The 18,232-nt window shown below is 40.1% G+C and overlaps 2 protein-coding genes across 7 annotated transcripts in view; both read right to left on the bottom strand.

The window, feature by feature from the left end:
- crebrf (creb3 regulatory factor) overlaps positions 1 to 5,003 on the bottom strand; it is a 32,779-nt gene extending 27,776 nt beyond the window's left edge. For 2 of the 6 annotated variants that reach the window (XM_018691766.2, XM_018691770.2), the window contains exons 1-2: positions 4,514 to 5,003; positions 3,766 to 3,871 (exon numbers count right to left, since the gene is read on the bottom strand). The gene's annotated coding sequence lies outside the window, so the exon portion shown is untranslated. The other 4 variants (XM_018691768.2, XM_018691765.2, XM_051078370.1 and 1 more) reach the window with 3 other exon arrangements.
- A 2,987-nt stretch (positions 5,004 to 7,990) lies between these two features.
- Positions 7,991 to 18,050, bottom strand: LOC108893957 (prenylcysteine oxidase-like). The gene is made up of 7 exons (XM_018692464.2): positions 17,648 to 18,050; positions 16,318 to 16,524; positions 15,579 to 15,753; positions 13,964 to 14,175; positions 13,427 to 13,567; positions 12,392 to 12,803; positions 7,991 to 11,940 (listed from the first exon to the last, which is right to left on the bottom strand). The coding sequence occupies exons 1-7, from the start codon at positions 17,754 to 17,756 to the stop codon at positions 11,691 to 11,693; spliced, it is 1,506 nt and encodes a 501-aa protein (XP_018547980.1). The 5' UTR covers positions 17,757 to 18,050; the 3' UTR covers positions 7,991 to 11,690.
- Positions 18,051 to 18,232: the final 182 nt, after the last annotated feature.

Below are 18,232 nucleotides of genomic sequence, written 5' to 3'. Positions count from 1 at the left end.
ACTAACTTTAACATGTGCGGTCACAAGGCAATCTCTCTTCAAATGTATAGTTTCCTGTGTCTGTGACAGATTCACACATGCGTCTGTGTATAATATGCCCAAAATAGACTCGTCAAACAGCTCATTTCTGTGCATCAGAGACGAGCATCAGCTGGGGTCGCAGCATTACTCTGACAGACAGAGATGCCATTTTGCCATGCTTGTGTTGGTAGATTAATCAATTAGTTAAAGTGGCTGATAGAAAACTGAATGCATGTTTGATGATCAGACATTTTACAATTGTCATTTATCAAGTAAACGTGATCAAATACTGCTCGTTACATGTGACAAATATGAAATGTTAAGCATGTTATTATAAATTTGGCTTTTGTGGTGGCATGCCAGACTAAGTGCATTTTAAACATTCCATTTAATTACTGCCTAAGTATACAGGTTAATGAAGACCCATGCTCAGACACAACATTCACCAGTGACCTTTATCTTTTAATCTTCAGGCACAATCAGATCTGGGGAAAAAATAACAACAAATATTTACACTAGCTATTTACATTACACTACTACTTTCCTCTTCTCCTTGTTAGTTCCCATCTGAACAGAGGAGTTAAGCTCAAGTCATAGCTCCACTATCATGCAAACAGCTCACATTCTCCACCTCACAACATTGGACATGATCCAAGTAGGCCAATCAGCAGCGTCTTATTTGGAGTGAGTTACTGATACCAGTCAGTTCCTGATCCCTACAGAGATAATAAGCAGGAGATGAAGTCAGTCTGTTTAACTAAAAAAGTACATGAGAGAAACTCTGCAAATATCATGAAAGGTCATTAATCCACTAACCCTAAACAAACAGGATATAGATGCTCACTCACTGTAAACTGTGCTTAAAGATGTTTGTGGTCATTTTTATGCTGCCATTATGTGGTATAAGCAGGCAGGTGACAGGAGGGCTGGCAGTTCACTGATATATGAGCCCATCATCATCCTTCATCACTTTACAAAGTAAAATGTTCAAATTAACGACTCTGTGTTAATTGCAATCACAAAACATACAAACATAAACAAAACACGTTACTCTGTTTTTTTAAGGTTTGCCTTTTGAACATCAATTTGATTGTTTTTAATCTGAGAAAAAATCTGAAAAATATCAATGTTTACATCATGATGCTGATTTCAGTAATGTCACCCAGCCCTATCAGACAGAAAAGATGGTTTAAAAAGATGGCAACAGGTTTCACAGACTCGGTGTATGGTTAGAGGTCATGGTTAGAGAGACCAAGCCGCACTACAAGTGCAAACTCTTTCTTCTGTTCATTGAGCAGACCTTGTACCAGAGTACTTCACTAAAAACAGCTCTTAAGACATCAAATTAATTGCTGCTATGTGGTCATTAGGATTACATCCAGACCCATTCAAGTGTACATTTACAAAATACAGGACAAACTAAATGTGATGGGTTTAATATTGTAACGATTTACTTTCAAATGTTTTGGCTCATTGATTTCCTCACTCTTATTTAACTCTACAGCTCGAGTCATGAGTATCCTTGTGAACAGCACTTGACAACCAACAAACAACTAGTATATATAACAATAGATAGATATCACTTCTTCAGTTCAGAGGCCTAGCTCTAGTTCTAATCCACAGTATCTCGGTAACACACTGAACCCAGTGTACAGGAAGACTATTGTAGGCCAACGGGTCCCAAACTGAGGGGCTTCCCCCCTTGGGTGGAACGCAGAGCCACTGCTGTGGAAACACACTAGATAGAAGGAAAAATCCTGTGGTGTGAAACTAAAACTGAACAGCCCTTTTTCACAACATACATTCTGACATGTCAAACACAGGTGTTACCTAATATCACTGTTAACGGAAGCGCTGCATTGCGATCATTGCTGAAACTGAGCTTTGCTATTCATGTTATTAGTTCGACTTGTGTTTTTCCTGCTAAGACCAGTCACAGCTGTGGGTCAGGAGGCAGGGTGGGTCGTCCACTAATGACAAGACTGGCCATTCAAACAACGGTTCCTCCTGTCCACACGTCCTTAGGCAACGCACTGAACCCCAAATGCTTCCTAAATGTCAGGCCAGCACCTTGCACAGTGGCTCATTGCCAACAGTGTGTGAGTGAATGTGTGTGAATGAGAAATTATTAAGCCCTTTGGATAGAACGGTTGTATAAATGCAGCCATTTACCATTTTATGTATGCTATGAAAAAGGTCAATTAATCTGACTGATCTGTGAACAATACAGGAACAAATAGGGCCACGACTAATCATTATCGTCATCGATTAATTTGATGACCATTTTCTCTATTAACTTTCATCTATAAAATGTTGGAAAATAGTGACAAATGCACAAGGTAATGTCATTAAATGTCTCAAACCAACAGTCCAAATCCAAAAACATCCAATTTGATATAAAGTAGGGCCAACAAAGGCAGAAAATCTTCACATTTGGGAACCAGGAACCATCAGGCATTTGCAACTTCTGCCTTAAAAATGACTTAGACGATGACTCAATTATCAAAATTTTCAGGAGTTGATTTTCTTTTGATCAACTAATCATTTCAGCTCTCGCGGCAAGACTATCAAATTTAGGGTAGCAAGATTTATTCACAAAGCAAAACAACATGCTAACATTCATGAAAAGGCGCAACTGCTGATGATGAAACCTAAAATATCAAGAGGCTGATCTTGATCTCAGGTTCACTGTCAGTATTGCAGGAGAGCATTGTGAGCAAAAGTACATGGAGAAATAAAAGATTATTTCAAATATATTGAATTTGAAGCATGTGATTGATTGATGTGTGGTACACAAGTCATGCCTTAGTGGTATACAAATGATATTGTCCTTTCTTTATCCCCTACTACTACAAAGCGATAGTAGCCTAATGGATGACCAGCTCTGGTACAGATTCTGCATCTGCTGATGAAAGCACAAGGAGCTGCAGTTTCCCAAAAAACCTTATATAAACAGCCACAATGCCAACAGATAAACACACACACTACACGGAAAGATATGAAGCAGAGGCAGAGAATGAAAACATAAAAAGGTATTTCAACAAAATCTTAAAAAACAACAACAAAAAAAACAGCATTAAAAAAAACACATCCCTCCCTCTCCTCGTGATGCATTCACTTGCACGAGAGCACAAACATCTACATCACAACACTCACCACCATCTAACAGGCAGGTGTAGATTACAAACGACCATTTATGAAGACCAATAAAGAGATAAATGTCACCAGTATCTCCCCAGTCTCTGCACACAGCACAGATCCTCAGCAAAAAGCAAAACAAAACCTCAATCTAACACTCTGTGCCAACACCCACGTAATCTCTCCTTCCTATTGGTCGAGCGCAGACGACATCCCGCCCCCAGGTGCGTCTGAGTAGCTGTCGCGCCTGTCAATCACGGGAACTGCTTCATAATAAACAGCCCGTTTCAATCTAGGTTGAGGCAGAAGATAAACAAGTTGGAGGCCTACATGCCCGTGGCCTAGATAGCTATATTTAAAAGATATTTAAAGTCAAATCTCACACCTATCACAAAACTTGAGTGCAACACAAGACTATGCGCCAATCCGTGACTTTAATAGTATCTTTTTATAAGAAAAACACAATTTCTAACGTTAACGTGGATAAACTATACAGCAGTGTTTTTTTTTAGGTGAGAATCCAAACTAATCTATCATCCTATAGAAATCTTTACTTATGAAATCTCCTGTGTGGAAACATAAGTCTAGCTCGGGTGTATTATTTACCTTAGATCACATGGAAATTTCTGGCCGTGTCGAGTTTTTTTCCAGCAGCAGTGGATGTGTTTAGTGTTGGGGGGCGTGTACCTGCCGAGACCTCGGGCTGCTCTGCCTGCAAAAAAGTCAGTGTTTGGCATTTCACTGGCCTACTGAGGCTCTTCCTACTACATATATACTTTAATAATGTTCAAGTAGACATATTAACGGCGTGTTAAATGTTTGTAAGTACATTAACAGAGGTACAGGATAGTTTAAGAGTAGAGTACAAACCAATCTTCTTACATAAGTGCAGCTTTTAACTAGCTATAACCCCGAGTTGCACATGTAACAACCTTCCTGATGAGACTCATTTTAAAGGGTTACACGAGCTAAATAAACCGGATGTTATTTTTGACAGGTTTATCCCCGAAATGGATCTCAGCTCACCCTAAAGCGTTACCAAGCTTCTCCATAACTGCACATAAAACTCTTCCCGCAAGAGCTCGACGAGCTACAGGACGCGACAACGGCGTTGACTTCGTCTCCAAACCGAGTGGTTTTTAACGCGGAACTGGCGAGCTTTTTGCTTCCTTTTCGCCCGAAGCTCAGAGTCAGTATGGCCTCCGTCCGCCCCCTTCCTCATCCCAGCTGAAGCCCGATACACAACAACAACCGACCTGCCGTTAGCTTCGAGGCTAATCCACCGACCACAAAAACACCGACCCGCTAGTGGACAAACAGACCCACAAAACGGACCAGAAACAGTCCTACTCACTTTAAAGACGCCCCCGCATACGTCTCTCTTCGTCCTGGACCTCGTGTACGTTCCCGTGTTGGAGATAATAAGGCCCACTTTTCAATGGAGTCCACACGCTGCTGCAGCTCTATCGGGTTTGTTTTGTTTTTCTTCTTCCTGACGGGTTCCTGGAAAGCGCGTGACTGCCCGACCACGTGGTGCGTTGATGGGCCAATAGGAGCCGAACCCGAGGCTGGGTGAAAACCAAAACACTCCTGCAACATTTCACCAGACTCGATAAACTGCAGTATTGAACATTTATACATAACTTCGACTTTAATTAATATCCAGTCTTTAGTGATCAGGGGCCATGACTGGATGAACCATGAAGGAGACAAGGGCCAACCAGGTGCCCTGTTCTGCAAGTTTAAATAATCCAGGCTAACATCAGGTTTAGATAATCCAGTTTATTCTCATACAGTAAATTTGGTTCTTTAGACACAGTTTGAAGACTAATTTGTTATCTTGTAATCTTCTTTTTTTAAATGTAGGCTATGCAGTTTTTTTTTTTTGTTGTTTTTTTTTGTTTTATTTCCCAATAACCTGCATGTTATCATTTAAAATCATTATTATGTTAACACTCTTTCATTTTATCTAAAACAGAGCGAGTTATTTGTATCTGAAAATTAGTTCATCTACAAAATTCACCTTAAAACGTCCCAATAAATTTGAATCCAGTTTCAGAGAACTAAACATCAAAACAAAAAAGCCAAACAATTCACTGGCATTAGCGTTTGAAGTGTGAATAATTGCCAGTTTTCCAAATTTTCTGTGATAGTAAACTAAAACATTTGGGTGGGTGGGTGGGTGTTGACTGTTGGTCAGAATAAACAAGCTATTTGCATATGTTTTGATATTTTGATGATTTCTATACATTTTATTCCCCTACAGTCTTCCCTACAAGGCTAGATCACCAACCAGGCAAAGCAGGAAACTGCCCTAGGGCAGTTCTCATTCTTGTGCATGCGACACGTGTGCGGATGGCGCGACACACATTTCACAGTGTTGTCCCACCAATGGAAAACTATAAAAAAGATAAGTTAAACACACTCAACTGTCTGATTTCCAGAAACGGCTTGACACAGTGAAAGTCTCCATTAAGCTCAGGCCAAAAGTCCTGTAATTCTCTGGAGGGGGGGTGGATAATCAGCTGTTCCAGGCAGCTCACACCCCCATTTCACTGGAAAGAGAAATTATGACTCCAGTCATTATTACCATGTGTGACAGTATAGGTAAAGAATGAGAACAAATAAATGAAATTAATGAATTATTTTTAAAACATTGTTCTGGTGTGAGTTTAAGCTTTTAAAGAGAGAAAGAAGAAAAGAAAAAAAGCTACATCATCACTCTTTCAGTTTCATTATTACTCTGGAGAAGTACATGAAAGTTGTGTGGCTATGAAAGCCGCCTTGTGTGAGTCCTAACAGACACAGCTGAGCCAGTGATAACCAGATACACAGGAGCCCTCAGATTGACCTACGACCTTTATCCTGCAGCTGGCAGAGGGAGAGGATCTAAACCTATCACTGGAATCTACTGTATCTATCGAGGCTGTGGCAGTAGGAACAGACACACACATTTCTTCTGCACTGATTGAACAGTCTTTGTGTAAATGGATCACAGACTCATCAAACAGCCTGAAGAGAGCTCTGCCAGAGTTTGTGAACTTCTAGAGAAATGAAACCTCCAGTGAATTCAGTGCATCGCAGTACATTTTGTGTTTTTCCATTCAGCGGCAGTGTTTTAAAAAGCTGATTTTTTTGTGACTTAAAAATACTAAAATACAAGAAAAATAAAACTGAAACTATAAGCAAAAAAAATCCAAACATTTTTTTAGTGATGCTCGATCAAAATATTGTTACTTTCTACTTACGCACAAACACAGCAGAAAAGTCAAACTATAACGTGAAGCGATTTCATCCCAACCTGTTTTTGTCATTTTCATTGAAGGTCTATGTATATCTGAAAATCACAAGTTTTATTGTGGAACTCTGTGTACTACTCTGTGAAAACTGCACTCTCAATAAAGCAAATAAAGAAGTAAAGTTATTGTACCATAAGTTAATGCTCAGTATACTCACTGATGAGAGACTGTTTAAATTGTTTAGATATGAGAAAATTACATCTTACAGTTCTAGGAGGATCAGCTCTGTTGCAGGCCTGTTGGTGGTTTTCATTGACTTGACAGTATTTTGACTGTGAATCTAAAACACTGGCTTTTTTTTTTTTTTTTACAGATTGTTAACTGAGGGCACAGAAGTTATTTCATAGCATTTGAATCATTAGATGGTGACATAAAAGCAAACTTCTGTCTTAAATCCTTCCAAATGTCGGTCCATGGTCTGGTGAACTTCATTTTGGGTCTTTGAATAGGACAATAATTCCACCTCTGGTGATTTTCTTGACATATGACCATTTCTCCAGAGTCAGGGTTTAAAGACTTCAATGAGAAAGTAAATAATTCAGTGTGTAAATATGTATTTTTGCTGCCAGGCATTTTTAGATGTTCTCGTGATTGTAGCCCAAAATGAAAAATTCCATTATGGTGACAAAGCTGCAGCATGCTGTCAGTTAAACCACATAAATCTGATTTATAAATCTATAAACCACCATTTTTAAATTATCCGCTGAAACAACTGTGGCAGGAGTTTATAGGCAGCCAACTGCCAACACTAGATGTCCTGTTAGTGACATATTACTCAATAACTTTTTCTTTTTTCCATTCCGGTAGAAGAAAATTACACATCAAATGACTGAACTTCAGCAGAATGAAATCAAGCAAGAAAATAGATTTTGTTGATGGGGGAAGAATATAAACTAGAACAGCAGAATTTCTGCAGATTCCTACAAATGTAACACTTTTTCTAACAGTTAATTTGGCAGACAGAGTAAGGCTTAATGACAATCCTCATATCTGCTTATGACTACGTACGAGAAAATTAGAGAAGATACTTTACATTAAAGATTACAGAGTGTGTGGAAGAGTGATATGGGGATTTTTCAAATACAGTGGAAGACGACAGGTTCCCTAATTTGGAGAGAATTGTATTAGACAAGTTTTGTCCGATTCTTCATCACCCCTGTCAGAGGGACAATGCAAATCATTACCACATATTCTTGTCTGGTGACTCTTTGAGTACTCTCTTGACGGTATAATGTTAAGATTAAGATTTATTTATTTATTTTTGCTTTATATAATTTTCCTTCTTCTTTTTCTCATTAAAAATTATTTATGTATTTATTTATTTTGCTGTTGACAGGGCTAAAATATGTAGAATATTTGCAATTTTCCTTCTGTAAATCCCACGATCACCAAAAAAAGTTAAACAGTTTTTTTAGAAGTAGTTCTTCAACTAGTAAATTGTCTTCTGTGCAGTTGTTGGTTGGCAGGGAATAAATCTTTAATGTCAGGGACAAGTGGACTTTTTAATTCACTAAAAACAAAATTCATGGGAAAACCGTTAAATTGTTTTATTTTCAGAATAATACACATCAATCAGTATAAACAGTTGCATTATTACCTTCCTCAGAGAAGTGAAATATTTTACTACATGCTGTACTTTAGCACAAAAATCGTCTGTAGAGCAGCAGTGGTTAGAGATGAGCAGTTACAAAGAATCTGTTTGACAAAATAACAGACAGATATGCAGCTGAAAGCCCTGCATAAAGCCAGTAAGTGGACCTTGAGTTAAGATGATTGGTCAAACTACTGTTTCTAAGGTCAAGAATGAACACGCTCACTCCAGGAGTCTGTAGTTTCACAAAATACTGTACACCTGTTACTTAACAGAAACAGCAATGAATAATTCAAGCACCTAAAATTTATCCTTATGTTCTGCATCGTCAGCGGTGTTAAAGTAACAGTCAGGAAAATCTCCTTTCTCAGAAATCTGAAGATGGTGTTAAATAACACAAAGCACAGCCTTTTCCATACAACTGCAGAGTCAAGGTTCATGTAGCTGACAGCAGAGGTGGAAAGTAACTCAGTACATTTACTCCAGTACTGCACTTCAATGTTACTTTATACATCTACTCCACCAAACTTTAGAGAAATACTGTGCCTTTACTCCAACACATCTCTCTGACAGCTGCAGTTACTTGTTACTTTGTATCTTGAGCTGTGACAATTAGTTGATTGCTTCATTAGTCAACTGACAGAAGAATAATTGGCAATTTTGTCTTAAAATGATTCATTGTTTATGTATTTTTTCAAGTAAAAAAAAAACAGAAATGTGATGGTTTCAGCTTCTCTTTTCTCAAATATCTTTTGGAGTGTTGGTAGGACAAAACAAGACATCTGAAGATGACACCCTGGACTCTGAACATTTTTCACAATTTTCCAACTTTTTGATAATCAGGAAAATAATCTGCAGATTTAACCAGTCAAGAAAATAATTAATTAATCCAGTGGTGCCAGTTTCAGTTGTCTGTGAGTTGTTAGCAGTTCAACTCTTCAGTTTGAGGCATTTCGCAACGCCTCAGGTTTATCATGTGACACAGTCGCAGGGGACATTACTGCAGAACTAGTACTTTTACTTTGATACTTTAAGTACATTTTGCTAATAAATTAAGATTTTAACTAGAGGATTTTAGCTTGTAATTAAGTACTTTTACATTGTGGTACTGCCCAACACTCCTGAAAATATATGGACTGTACCTTTATTTTACTCAAGCTAAACAGTTTTAATTGTCTTTAATCCTGTATTTTTACATGCTATGTAAAAAAAATCCACAACACTGAGCATGAAAGTTCACTCTGACCCTGGTAATAGTAGTTTAACAAACCAATCCCAACTGTACATGTGCCTACTAGGTTTTCAGGAGCTTTCAACTGTGTCACACTGTTTTCATCATGCTTGACTTTGAAGCCAACCACATATGAGAAGTACTAACAGTGCTGTGGATGAAATCAACAGATCAATCGTCATGACAACTGAGAGAACATTTTCTGATGATGAAGACAGTGTGATATAGCTGAAAGTTACAACCAGTAAGTGGACCTTGAATTTGAATTGTTTTGTGTATCCATAAGATGGCATCGTAATTCTTACTGTGTATATTTGTATTGTGTATTTGTTTTACATCATATCATATTAGATACTATTGCTACAAATATCTGGCTACTTTACGTACAGAAGTTGCCTCTGAGTGAAAACCTTGAATTTCAGAAAAGTCACCTGTTCAGAACGAGAAGATAAACCGCCTTCATTTCAGCTCGACCACCATCGTTTCCGATACCATCATGAGGTTTTGGAAACAATTTCATCAGATTAAAGGGTTGCGTCGTTTTCTCATCACATGTCACAACCACATTATCCATCAACTGAAGTCCTTCGGAGTCACAAGGTTTTTAGTTGTCAACAGTTAAGTGAAGAGTCCAGAAATCCACTTAAATTCAAATCCACTCTTATAAATTAAAAACGAATAAAAGAAGGCATTTCTCAAAGTCTTATTAAGATAAACAACAGTCACTGGTTTCTTATCATATCCCTACATCTTTTTTAAGCACTTTAAGTTGAATGTCCAACTCTATCTTCACATGTGTTTTTCCAAGATTACGATACTTATTAAAATAAAAAAAGAAGGATCTTGACAAGGCTTTAGGGCTTGAGAGAAAAGGTGAAAACTGTTATCATCACCGCCAGCAGATCCACTGATCTGTCCTCTGCTTTTATTTGCTCCAGTGTAAAAGCTTGTTGGCTCCATTCCCCGCAAAAAAAAAAAAAAAAATGTTTCCACCGGATTATGCAACAAAATCAGCAGGAAGGGGAGATAATGAAATAGTCTGATGAAAGGGGCAACAGAGCATAGCACCAGTGGCCACTAGCATGAGTCACTGAATAATGATTTTATTAATTTACAAAAATCCTACTGAAATTACTTTAATGAGATCTACTTAGTGCCAACAGCAAGTCCATTAACAGTCCTTAAATTTGCAGACAGTAATAGCAGTGCTGCAGTTGTTTTTGACCAGACGTCACGGTGCTGGTTTATGTGCCTCAAGGTGAAGTTAAATCAGTGTCTGTCTCATGCCTCACAGCTGCTACAGCAGAGACAAAAAGCAGCCATTTAAAAGCTTCTCACTCGTGCTCTCAATCTTGAACTCACGAGTGTCAAAGTGTTTTCAGGAATATTTATTTACACAGAGCGCCAGCAACTCAAGAAAACTGTCTCCCTACATTCCATTCGAGATAAACATCAGCTGGTATTTTCCACAGTTGCTTGGTTTCAGAATTTCTTGGCAAAGAAAAGCTGCCTGTGGCTGAATTTTTGGATGAAACCACCAATTAGTATTAGCAATCAATCCCCAACCAATACTGCAACATGGCTCATGTATATCTCTCTGGACAGTAACACAGCACCTGTTCCTGATTTGACTTTGATACTGAGCTTGTTTTTCTGTTTGTATTGAACAACTTATTTATAAGTGATTTGGTGTATGAGATGTATGTAGCAAAAGTAATATATTAACTTGGATGTGTGTCTGAATACACCTTGCCACTAGAGACTTATCACAGTTTTGTTAGTACCCCAAAACAGACATTTTCTGCCTCAAAAATTCAGCAGGAGATATACTTGATGCGTAGTTAAGACTTAGAATGTGTGCAGCTTTGTGATAGAGATCTTCACGGGTCCAGTATTTTGAAAAACATGTCATTTCACAGCATTAATCACGCAAACTTCCAATTCTCTCAAAATAATCTTGGCTCCAGTTCCTTCCTCAGACCACAGCTGCCAGATGCACTGAATCCTTGTCTAATATGGTTTATTTCCATTTCAAAGAAAAAATCTGAACAAAGGGTCTTTGAATGATACAGTATATGACATGGATTAAGTATGAGGATCACCAGTGAATTGACTCCTTCTTGCCTTCTCCTGCAGTGCATGTGAAGTGATACCACATGCACTCAGGTCCATTCAGATCCACTCGGATACTGGACATATTGACAGAAAGACCTGGGACCTGCAGCAATAAAGTGAGACACTATCTGACCTGATTAGACAAAGCAGAATTTGGAATTTAGGGTCCGACATGGGTCCTGTGTTTGATCTCAGTTCTTCAGCACTGATTGGACCCGTGAAAACCTCTACTTTGTAATGCTGTAAGAGGTACAGTTACCCAGAAACCATGTGTCTTTGCTGAAGCATGTCTTGGTCATAATTCGGTCTTGATCCTGTGCATCAGATCTCTCTGGTCCACCATGTCTGTCTGTCTGTTCCAGCGGTGATAAGCCAGCAGGGCAATGTTCTTGGCGGCCACAGAGCTCATCTCCATGGCGCTGCCGGCCCACTCGATACCATTCAGGTAGTAGAGACTGGGGTGGAGCTCCACAGGCGGCAGACCCTGGCTGCTGCCGTAATGAGAGTAGGGCTGCCACTCTGTCACCTGCACCGAGTAGTACGACCTAAAACACAACAGAACAGGTGAAAAGGAAAATTGTTATTCTGCTTTTTAATTATTTTTATTTATGACATTATGCTTTATAAATGACAATGTTGGTCTGATCGTCCATCCTGAAATATCTCAGCAACTATTAGACTGATTCCTGTGAAATGTTTTACAGAAATTCACGGTCTCCTGAGGATAAATCCTGCTGACTTTAGTGATCCCCTGACTTCTCCTCTAGCACCTGGATGAATTGTTTTAGCAGAAAAATAGGGATTGACAGAAAATTAATGGGCAACATTTTTCAAACTTCAGTGGTTCAACCTTCTCGAACATGAATGTTTGCTGGTTTTATATGATAGTACACTGAATATCTTTGGGGAAAACATGATTATGCAGTGATGGAAATAATACTTATTTGAAGCCCTTGTCAATACCCTGATTATTTTACCAGGAAGGAAGTGGCTGACCTGAAGAGCATTTTGAGCTGAGACTTGTCCAGAGGCTGTGGTGAGAACACTTTATAGACACCAGCCTCTTGCGGCTGCTTACGCCGGAACCCCGCCGAGATGTTGACAGGACAAACGCTGGCCACGCTGTTGAAGAACAGATCAGGTGACTCAGTTGTCAAGATGCTGGCAAAGGGGAACAGGCGAGGGTCCGGGAACCCGAAGAAAGAGGTGTTGAGGTAACCATGGACAATGGTTGCTACAGTGTTGTGATAGTTGCCGGGGAGCTCGTCAAAGGGAGGCGTGAAACCCTGGAACTGGACTCCAGACCCGACACTGGGCTGGAGCGGAGTTGCCAACACTACAATGTCATATAGCTCTGATCCTGTCCCTGCTGCTGTGGTGAAGCTCAGCTGGTACTGGAGTGTCTCCCCTGGAGGACAAACACACAAAATCAGTGTCAACATTGTACCACATGATTCACATTCTTAAAAAATGATCTCCATCAGTCCTCTGGTATCTACTGGCAGATATTATCTAGAAGTATTCAGCACATTTCTCATGTGTCAACATGAACGTGTTCTGTTAAAGCTTTGCATTCTGGTCTATTAAGGCTAAGTTCACTGGACAAATAATAAAGAACAAGGAGGATCTATTAGTTGTAGATATCCTTAACCTGGAAGACTGATAATCCTCATACACAAGTAAAATGATAATGACAGAAAAATCACCAAATCTTGACTATGTTAACATTTTAAATTGCTTGACAACTTTATAGAATCAAACTCCTCTGTGGCTCTAATGTAAATATCTCAGTGGTTTAATGGTTATCCAGAGAATACTTGGTGTTGAAATATAAATATCACTGAATTTCTAACATTGAAATATTTTACATTGAAAAGTATCTGTATAAAAGAGCTGATATCCTGCTTAGGGGCGATTATTTTATTGTTTTTCCTCCATAAAACACTAAAAAATCCATATGAAACGGAATTAAAATGAATTAACAGTTAGTAGTTTGACACAGTCCCGACGGCCAACATCAAGGTTAAGTACCTAACTGGATGGGGGAGATGGCGTTGACTTGTGCTTGCAGCAGGTTAGCGTTGGCTATCTTCAGCAGGCCAGAACACACCAGCTTGTTGCCTCCTTCCACCGCCCACAGGTTGTTCTGGGCACCGGCTAAAGACACCGCGCCTGAAACACACACACACACACACACACACACACACACACACACACACACACACACACACACACACACACACACACACACACTCTCATAACAGACAGCGCCAAGTGCTATAAACCAATTATCAGCTACCCACACACTTTCCTGTTCTCTCGCTCCCACAGGCCACCCCCTCCTCTCACCTTGCTTTCCTCTCTTCTATTCTCGACTCCCCACTCCTCCCTTCCTTGTCTCCTGCATCTCTTTTCTTTTCTTTCCTCTGTCTTTCCTCTCTCTTGACCTACATCAGCAGGGACGTAAACGTTCTGCTCATAACTGGCCCTAGTTTTGGCACTGCAGCCTTCCTCTTTTCAACCCACCCCCCCGCATCTCTATCCCACTCATTTCCCCACTTGTCTGACCTATGAAGGCAGGGATGCTGACATTCTGTCCGTAGTTGACCCTCATGACGGGTGCGATGACCTCATCGATGAAGCGCTGTGACACACCCAGCTCCAGCAGCGACTCGGAGAGCGGCCTCCGCGTCATGTTGATGAAGCCACTCCCCCCGAGAGAGTCCAGCAGCTCCTCCACCGAGCTGAAGGCGTAACCGTGGGCCTGGTACTTGTAGATCCTTTATTATGCATGCACACACAGACAACCAAAAAAATGGTTAATTAGCAAGTATAGCAGTCAATTTCTATGTCAGTAGACAGATTCATGAAAGGACATTCTATATGAATCTCTTTCCCTCATTCCTATCTCAAAGTTGGAACAAATTATCACAAATCTCAGGTTTTAAAATATTATAGACAGAAGCCCAACAGTTTCCACAACAAACAGTGGATGGGGGAGAAGAAAAACTAGGACTCAGGGTGGGTGGCCGTCTGCCTTGACCGGTTCGGTTGACAGGAGAGAAATGGGGGAGAGAGGAGAAAGAGGAGAGAGGGGGAGAGAGAAGTGACAGAGACCAGGAACAGCTATATACACTGTTGTATGTAAGCGTTGTCAAACTGGTTGTTATGATGACAAAAATAATAGCAATCCCCAGGTGTAACGGTGTTATCAATAATAACAGCATTGATGATAGCAGCACCAATTAATAATAGTGATACTGATAAAATAAAATATATCTTGTGAGGTGACCTTGACCTTTGTCACTCAAAGCATTACTGAGATGTCAAGTTCACGGGAATGGGACGGATGGACAGAGGGATGGACAGACAACCCGAAAACACAATGCCTCTGGCTGCAGCTGTCGCTGGCAGAGAGGCATAAAAAGACAGAGAGACAGATATACAGACTCACTGTTGTTGATTTAGAGAGAAGGCATAAAGACACAGTGATACCGAGATAAAGAATTTCCTGAGGGAGGAAACAGAGGTTGGTGAATAGTGATGGTGGAGGGGTAAAATGCAAATCTGGGCCTGGTTCATGTTTCAAGCAGAAATTGAGCCAAGGTAACATGCAAAAGATTTGATGTATCTTGTTCATATTTGACAGTCATGTGTGAGGCTGTGCACCACCTGATATCTAAAAAGGGACTGGCTGACCAAAGACGTCAGTTTTGTTGGTCTATACGGTGTTGCTTTAATGTTCAAGGATGAAGAGAGCTGAATTTCAACCACAGTGGCCCTCGGCAATTTGAAGCAGATGGTTGTCGATATTTATATAAACCTCCTGCTTTGAAAGTCACACACTGAGTTGAGGTTTTGCAGTGATTAAGGCTGCAAATGCCTGACGTGCAGGAAACAATAAACAGATCAGTACAGGTTTTGCGTATTGACTGCAACACTAGAAGGCAGTGTTGTGCATTCATTTTATACCTGCAGTAACTACAGTCTATAAGGCACTCTGTGAAAACAGTGGTGGGAAGAAGGTTTACACCAGAAAAGGCTTCGCCGGATCAGATGTTCACATATGCCTGGCATCTCCAGAGACAGGAGGGAGAAAATATGAAGCATACCAGGCAGATTGATCACATATGACTTTGAATATGCCAAACAGCTACCACAGACAGAGCACGTTCTGGCTTACCTCATGAATTTCTCCATAATTTCTTCCACCCACATCTGCAGACGTATGAAGCTGATGCCGTAGCGCCACCACAGCCGGAACAGGTCCAGCAGGTACCAGTCTGTCTCCTCCAGAATCATCTCCTTGCCATTGAACACAGCTGTCTTTCCTGCCACGCTGCGACGATACTTCAAACCTTGAGGAACCCACACAAAACAACACAGAGGACAAAACACACAGACACAGATTTATATTATATTATATTGATATATTTTGTGAAATTATTTTGTCTCTGTATCAGTTGTATGCACCCGTTCATGTTTAATGTGGAATAATGGACAGAAAATATTAAATAAAACTATAAACTTTTCTCCCTTTATATTTAAAAAATTAATCATTTATATATTCTCTGAAACCTCTGTACATTAATATTATGCTAAACCACACTTGTGTGGTCTGATTCCTTTGGCAGGGCACTGAATATTGAATGCAGAACCACAGTGATGTGTCTTCCAGTTAGAGCCACACACACAGCTGCTTAGTGAACTGAAACCATCGACCTGTCTTGACTGATGACCGCTCTTCCTGCCCAGCTTACATCTACTGAAGGCAAAAAATGAATCTGATCAACCACCACTATTTAACATGTTCATCCTAAGCAGTCACTTACATATTTATTGTCCCCTAGGCCTTTTAAGCCTTTTGTATGTGTGTGTGTGTGTGTGTGTGTGTGTATGCGTCTGTGTGTATGTAAACCTACCGAGCTGTTTGACAAAATCCTGCATGTGGAGGTTGAGGGAGTGAATGATGGAACCTCCAGACTCGTAGTCATTGTGATTGACTGTTACGGTGGCGAGACGACCCCCTACCTCGCCCTTTTCAAACACGTCCACCTGCACCTCGGGCCCAAAGTGCTGCCGCAGGAAGTGGGCCGTAGCACTGCCTCCTATCCCTGCGCCAACCACCGCTGGAGGGAACGCAAGGGAGTAAGAGGAAGTGTGAAATCAAAGTGTCATTTGGAAATTAAATGTGTCTTAAAACTAAGTCATTAATCACATGAGTTTTTCAGCAGTACTGTGCACACATTTGGCCACTGAAGATGTTTAGATTCTTATCCCCATGCAGGGAGGCCTATGTCTATTACTTCATACAAAGCAAATGGAAAAGCTGTCAAAATGTATAGTATATGTATGTCTTAGGCACTTTTGGTATTTAATTATGTACCTAATTGTTAAAACCTACGAACCCTGCATTGACTCTATTTTGTTGTTTGTATAGATAATTGTGTCTTTGTATCAACTTTACCTTATGCTGTCAGTTGTTGCACATTTCTTTGCGCTTGTGTGAATAATTTAACAAGGAATGGTGTTAAAAAAAAAGAAAGAAAACCTTTGATGGTTTATTAAAAAAGCTCAAAGTAGTTGTTGTGTGATGGTAACACCTGTGGTGAGGTGAATATAAGGGTTGTGTTACAATGTCCAAAAATTCAAGCTATGCCTCTGACCATGTGATTGCACCTACAAATGACATTTATATTAGCTTGATCTTCACAATGTTGTGCAAAAACATGTACATATCATCAATCACTCACCAAATATAAAGAAAAGCAGGCTGTACATACTGTGCATAGACATACATGCACATACTGTACACACTCACTTACTGTATGCGTTTTTTTTAAGTCTTGAATTTAACTATGTGTGTCTGTTTCTTTGCTATGTGTTCGTGTGTATCTTTCAAAACATTGTTAATGATACTCTGAGAGCTACCAGAATCTGGCACAAACTATATTTGGTTGATAAAGCTGACTGATTATCTCAATTAAGACTCCATCAGTGGATAAATGAGGCATCACTGGATCCTTTGAAAAATATAAATAATATAAATAACATCACATCCAGCTTACATATCAATAGCTACATTCAGATAACTCTGAAATGGAAATAAATGTAACTAACAACGAGAAGAAATCTCCTATCAAACAGCACCTGTTATTATCTCTCTGTCAGACTAGCCTGTAACACTCTGAATGCTAACGTTAGCTAAGTTCAACCACTGGCTGTGATGTTTGAACACGCTGCTTTCCTTGCCTATTTTAGAAGGCGGAGCTCCATCGACATGAGCGGGTCCCTCCGGATCTCCAACGGCCGGCCAGGCTGACAGCAGGACGGCGAGCAGCGGGAGCAGAGATCCGGCCATAGCGGCAACAGAGTAGTGATGACTGGGAGGACAAGAGACGAGCTGTGACCGTTTACCTACCGCGTTGGGTTAGCTCCTCTTTTTCTCTTCCTTCTACACGGGCTGTGTGTGTGCACAACAATTCTAGTCACATGTCGGTTAACTCTGTCGCTGTAAATTAAAGAGGTTATATTCAAATGGGTGCGGGATGCTACACAAAAGACGGCCTGGTGATGATGATGCAGGTTAATTCACTGATGATGAACGGCCGTTTGAACACCACGTCCGGCAACATCACGTAGCTGAACCGTTGGCCTGTTTCAGCCAATCACAGCCGCCTGAGCAGGTCTACGTCAGATAAGGAATGAGCGTACGTGCTTTACGCACTACCACGATTCTCAGCTCTATTAAGGCAGTGTTGCAATATATCTACTTATTTAATTTGATTAAATTAATTAAATGTGGGTGGTTGATACCACAGAATCTAGTTTCTCAAA

The sequence above is a fragment of the Lates calcarifer genome, linkage group LG20 (genome assembly GCF_001640805.2).
Source record: "Lates calcarifer isolate ASB-BC8 linkage group LG20, TLL_Latcal_v3, whole genome shotgun sequence".
In the NCBI taxonomy this organism is placed as follows: domain Eukaryota; kingdom Metazoa; phylum Chordata; class Actinopteri; family Centropomidae; genus Lates; species Lates calcarifer.
Note: the sequence above shows the minus strand (reverse complement) of the source record. Positions and strands in the feature narration are given on the sequence as shown.